The sequence below is a fragment of the Sinocyclocheilus anshuiensis genome, unplaced genomic scaffold, assembly GCF_001515605.1.
Source record: "Sinocyclocheilus anshuiensis isolate Anshui unplaced genomic scaffold, SAMN03320099.WGS_v1.1 scaffold1623, whole genome shotgun sequence".
In the NCBI taxonomy this organism is placed as follows: domain Eukaryota; kingdom Metazoa; phylum Chordata; class Actinopteri; order Cypriniformes; family Cyprinidae; genus Sinocyclocheilus; species Sinocyclocheilus anshuiensis.
The window spans coordinates 363,114-368,951 of NW_015553403.1; the positions used below are offsets into that span (position 1 = coordinate 363,114).

At 40.7% G+C, this 5,838-nt stretch overlaps 1 protein-coding gene across 1 annotated transcript in view; it reads right to left on the minus strand.

Annotated features, from left to right (window-relative positions):
- The window catches only part of LOC107668298 (sterol regulatory element-binding protein cleavage-activating protein-like), a 25,913-nt gene continuing 20,075 nt past the window's right edge, over nt 1-5,838 (minus strand). Inside the window, exons 15-23 of the mRNA XM_016460120.1 lie at nt 4,013-4,214; nt 3,812-3,927; nt 3,135-3,633; nt 2,952-3,037; nt 2,766-2,848; nt 2,262-2,428; nt 1,852-1,932; nt 1,352-1,558; nt 1-1,245 (exon numbers count right to left, since the gene is read on the minus strand). Of these exons, the coding sequence (XP_016315606.1) occupies nt 1,000-1,245; nt 1,352-1,558; nt 1,852-1,932; nt 2,262-2,428; nt 2,766-2,848; nt 2,952-3,037; nt 3,135-3,633; nt 3,812-3,927; nt 4,013-4,214 (1,687 nt within the window). The 3' untranslated portion in view covers nt 1-999. The remainder of the gene's footprint in view (nt 1,246-1,351; nt 1,559-1,851; nt 1,933-2,261; nt 2,429-2,765; nt 2,849-2,951; nt 3,038-3,134; nt 3,634-3,811; nt 3,928-4,012; nt 4,215-5,838) is intronic.

Here is a 5,838-nt window from a genome sequence, read left to right on the forward strand (position 1 = left end):
AGAAAAAACAAAACAAATATAAACTTAAAAAAAAAGGCATTGCTGTGACTGCTTGTAAGTAATAAAAATCATCCATGATTTATTTGTTTTCTATTTTCTAAATAAACAAATTAAAAATTCAAATTCATATATATATATAATTTGTAATGTAAAAAATACTCTCTATATGTACGTATAAAGGACAGGGCTGTTTAATTGTCATAAAATATATACACACACATATACATATATAAATGTATATATATATACACATACATACATGTGAATGGACCTAAAATAGGTTTACTGTCTTTATACAATATTGCAAAAGAATTTCTATGCAGTTGCTAAGATGTTCGAACTTTGCTGTAGAGTCTTTAATCAAACCTCAAAGGATTCTTTTGATTATGGGGTGCAACATAACCTGAACACTTCTGAAGATTCAAACACTCAAAAATAAGTTGCACACAAAAAAACACACTCAGCAGGAAATATCTATGCCTTTTTCAGCCCCATCAACCACCTCTTGTTCCTCCTCTCCTTCTGCAAACATATTATTGTGAACTCTCTCACCTCTAGCTGTCACAAAGCTGAGAGTTTCTGGACTGGGCGGCCTGGCATTCTCACCGTGAGTTTATTACCACTCACATACACACAAACAGACATCTTAAGGCAGGCCCAGTGAGCCACCTCTCACTGTCAGCAGCTATTGTACTAGCCTCATGTAATTCTGTCCGGATTCATACACAGAATATTCTGTATGGTGTTCTACCAATGCTCCAATGGAGCGTCAGAGGCCTGCTTAACACCAAACAATCAGGTTTTGCATTTACATCCTGTTCGGATGTGGTAGAAAGTGGCCACTCCCTCCCTACTAAGTGTAGGGTGGTACACAAGAGGACACGAGGAACGTCATTCATGTCTGCAATGAACTTGCAGTGATACAGGTTAAAGGGCGAGTGCTTTTGTGCCGGCCGCTCTGAAAATTCCCTAAATCTGTGGGCTGGTGTTTGTGTGTGTTCAATCCAACTTCTCCAGAACAGAGGGCACGTAGACTAGGCTGAGCTCGTTACCAAAGTCACAGACTATGGCGGCATTGTCCAGAACCAGGAGCTGCCTGACGCTCTGACCTTCACTGCTCTGGCCCAGGTACACCGTCTGCAGAAGGTCCCCGTAGTTCAGGTCCCAAAATGACACGCAACCTTGTCCTCCCGTCACCAGCAGGCTTTCAGAAATCACCCCTAGACTGGCCCCACAGCCCACCTCCTGAAACAGAGAGAAAGACATAAGAGATATTATTTCATTAATAACAAATCACAACATGCTGATTTGTTGATGAAATCCTGCAGTCCTAATTCTCATAATCGCACACCTGTTGTATGGAGTACAGCTTTATGCCTGTGCTACGGTCCCAAATGCAAATGAGGTCATCCAACCCACTGCTAATGATACAGGAAGTTGTGCAAACCAATGAGGTGACATCACCACGGTGACCATACACGTGGCTCACTCGGCTGCCTGTTAGGACGTCCCACACGCAGATGGCGCCATCTTGGCCCCCACTGGCTAGAACCATGGTCTACAACATAGCACAAAAATTATTTGCCAAAATAAATGTAATTATTTGTACAGAGACAATCTCCACCCATCTATCTATCCACCCATCTATCCAACTAACCATCTATCTATCTATCTTTGTCTACCTATCCATCCATCCATCCATCCATGCGTCCATCCAACCATTCATCCATCTATCTATCTGTCTGTCTGTCTGTCTACCACGTGTTCAGTTAAATCACAAATATTGTAAATCAGAAATATGAATGGCAAAATTGCAGGTGTATGTGTGAAATCTAGTGACGTGATTCTGACCTGGTCTATGTATATGGCAGTTATACCACCTGAGTGGCCCTGCAGGGTGAAGAGGCAGCAAGAATCTTCCAAACGATACACCTATAAAAGAAAAATAGTTAAAAAACACCCAACTAAAGCATGAGTTAACTGTAGGCTTGCACAAAACCTGTGCCCACAGGAAGCTCTGCAGATTTCCAGAATCTGAACTCACACAGTTCCACACAACAACCTTATATTTGCATTACATTTTTTTATATATCTAATAATGCCTTCAATAACCAAACTGTTGCATTATCTGCCCTATTTAAGATATTTTACCACTTTTAAAAACATTCTAATGAATTCTGAAGATTTCTACATGCTTGTGTGTGTGTGTGTGTGTGTGTGTGTGTGTGTGTGTGTGTGTGTGAGTGTCATATGGTCCTTCCCCTGACTGTATGGTCCTGGCTGCCGGTGCCCACTCTGCCAGCGGCAGCTTTGAGCACAGTGATGGGCTTCTGGTGGGCACACTGCACTGAGCGTGTCAGCTGACAGCTGATCACATCCTCGCTGCTGTAACAGGGGGAAGGGGGCAGACTGCCTCGGCCTGGAGGTCCTAACACACAAAATCAGGAAAAATGCTTAAAATGCCTCTTTATTTTGGTCCTCCACTTTCTCCTGTGAGTAACTGTCAGTGTTTATCTTCCTGTTTTTAGGGTTTCCATGCTTTCTGATCCAATGAATTTCCATGACTTTTCCTGTTGGTTTTGATTACTTTACATTTTATAGAAATCACACTCAGAAAATATAGACAAAAATTCTAGCTGAAAAAAAAAAATAATTATATTCAAAATAAAAATGATAACTTTCATGATTTAATTTATTTGAATGACATTTCCAGGGCTGGTTTTGTCATTTTTTCAAAGTTTTTTTATTATTTTGACACGACTCACCGCGATACTGCAGCAACCCAAGAGGCTTGGTGATCTCCACTGTGAAGAAATCCAGTGAGCCATTTAAACGAGCTGCCACAATTCTGCAATTGAAAATATCCCCATTAGCAGGAAAACATAAGTCCGGTGGTTGGGCGTGAAATGAGTGTGGCTTATATATGAGCTTCACGTAGTTATGAAATGCACCTGTTATTGAGAAAAGCCAAGGCAGTGATTCCAGATACTCCATCTTCATTACTGCACCGTAATGATCCCTCTACTGCATCCCACAGCTGATAGAGCAGTGAGAAGCAAGAAAATAAGGACATCATATTAATCACATTGATAAATCAATATGTTATCCTTATAAAAGCCCTCTCTTTCTCTCACCTCCAGTTTGCCACTGCTGCGGCCCGTGGCAATGAGGTTACCCCTCAGCTCCATGGCCCACACTGAACTGTCCCAGTCGCCATTATTCTGTGGCGGGAGCTCTGGGGTTAAAACAGGCTGGTCCCCAAGGCTACGCCGCCTTTGTTGTGAAGCTGGAGGAGAAGGTGGGAAGGCAAGTGTTGGTGAGGGCTCATGCTCCTGGTACGCTTTCTCCACCAATCCCCCGAAATCAAAGCCAGAGCTGCTTAAAGTCTGAGATGGGGGCAAAGACCCAAAGTTGGTATCAATGAGAGGGGTGAGGTCCGGCTGGTCCCCAAACAGGGCAGGGCGTGCAGGGGTGGTCCTCCTCCTTATTGGGAAAATATCTACATCTGGTCCTCCCACAGCTCCTCCTGGTTCCCGAAAGTCTGCCCCCAAGAGGCTCTCGGTCTCACAAGCACCTATGTGATCCCAGCCATCACGGTGCTCCCAACAACCACTGCTGCTGCTCCTGCGCAGACTAACAGTGGATACACATACGTAAAAATACAAATAATGAATACATATTTAAAAAAATACTAGAATATATACTGTATTTAAAAAATACGACAACATATACATATTTTTTGAATATTACATTTATTAGGGGCCATACAGTGGGTGCAGGTCTGTTTAATTGAGTTTATACATTTCCTTACCCATTGTTGGGTATGACAGTAAGACAGTCTCCTGTCTGTGCGTCCCACACACGGATCTGTCCCGCCAGACAACAGCTGGCCAGCAGCATGCCATCACTGGCCAGACACTCAATGTCCTGGGAAGAGATGCCAAAGGTAATTTTATAAATCTCAGAGTGCATTTATGGAAACATGTCAAGTGCATGTCAATTCGATTCTCACCATGCTGTGGCCTCTCAGCAGCAGAGGGGAAATTTCACTGATTGGCGGCGAGTAGCCGTACTCATCGCAGGGCAGGTCTCCACGGCGACGGCGACCATGGGGCACCCCATTCTGCCCATAGTTCCGAGGGCAGAGCACACGATACAGACAGAAGAGTAAGAGAACTAACACCACACCGGCGAAAAGTCCAAGAGCTGCCACCCTGAACAAACACACATATTACAATAAATTATGTCAAATAAAATAATAAAAAAGCCATTAGTCCAAACAATGCCAGAAGGGGGAGTGATTGAGAAACCTGACATTAAACACTCCTTATTTTTTTCCAAATCTGTGTGGTTCCCTTCTGACACAGACACTACACACTTCACCTTTAATGAATGGGTCAATCAATCAATTTAAAGTTGGCAAATGAGCATGAGCCCCAGCAAAACAAGTCTCTCTTGAAATTCCAGTCCACCCACCTCCAGGAATGGGAACTCAAAGGTTAGCATCACATGCAGAAATTTGAACAACATCTGAGCACGTGCACATACTCTTGATCTGTCCTCACAGGGTAAATACAGCACAGAAAACAAGAAACGCAGGCAGGGGGCCAAGGGAAGAATTAGGAGCAGGGCCAAATTTTAAAGCAAACTGACCTACATCCAACTGATGTGTATCTAACAACCATAATGGCCTCATAGATAAGAATGGGGCCTTGGAACAATGACCTTGAACACCACAAGCTGAGTGTGTTTAATTGTGAATGAGAGAGACTATTGTTCGTCTCTGCAGTCAGATATTTGGATCTCCAATGTGTGCTAGTATGAGATATGAATGAGCACTCGTAGTTAATCAGTGACAGTTTTTCCATGTATAAATGAAGAATGCAAGTGTTTCTTTAAAATAATATTTTGACCATGAGGTTTAAATCCTTGACATTTGTTCACAGAAAGACCACAAAGGAAAGAGGTAATACATGTTTTCTGAGAAAAGTCATTGAGCAACTTACAGAATACCAATGAATGACTAATGTCTGATCTATAAATACACCAAGGTGAACAAAAGAACAAAAAAATTCCATTCTTATTCTTACAACCCTCTGGTGAACACCCAAATAGCGTAGGTGTTTTATGACAGAGTTTTTTGTTTATTGTAACACGACAAGGCTGGTAGAATTTGTTTCTGCGGTGTCACTTACAATTCTTGTTGTAAGTTAAGTTACAACTAGAATTACACAATAAAAAAGGGTATTAGTTTACATTTTCTTAATGGGCAATATATTTGCCCACTGAAATTTTTGAGGGCAATATGAATATTAAAAAAATTAAAACAATGCAATACCATAATGTATAGCATGCTATACATTTATGTCATGCTTAAATCCTATAGTAAATTCATAAAAAAAATAAAACATTCAAAATTTTGGGGTCGGTATAATTAATACTTTTACTCAGCAAGGATATATTTAATTGATCTAAAGTGACAGTAAAGTTACAAAAATTCTATTTCTAATAAATGCTGATCATTTGAATTTTCTATTCATCCTATCATGGTTTCCATTAAAATATTAAGCAGCTCAATTGTTTCCAACACTGATAGTAAGAAATGTTATGTGAGGACCAAATCAGCATATCAGAATGATTTCTGAAGAATCATGTGACACTGAAGACTGGAGTAATGGCTGATGAAAATCCTGCTTTACCGTCACAACAATAAATTACATTTCAAAATATTATTATAATTTAAAATAACTGATTAGTATTTTAACATATTTATCAAAATGTATGTTTTTACAGTATTTTTGGTGAAATAAATGAGCTTTGATGAACATAAGAGACTTC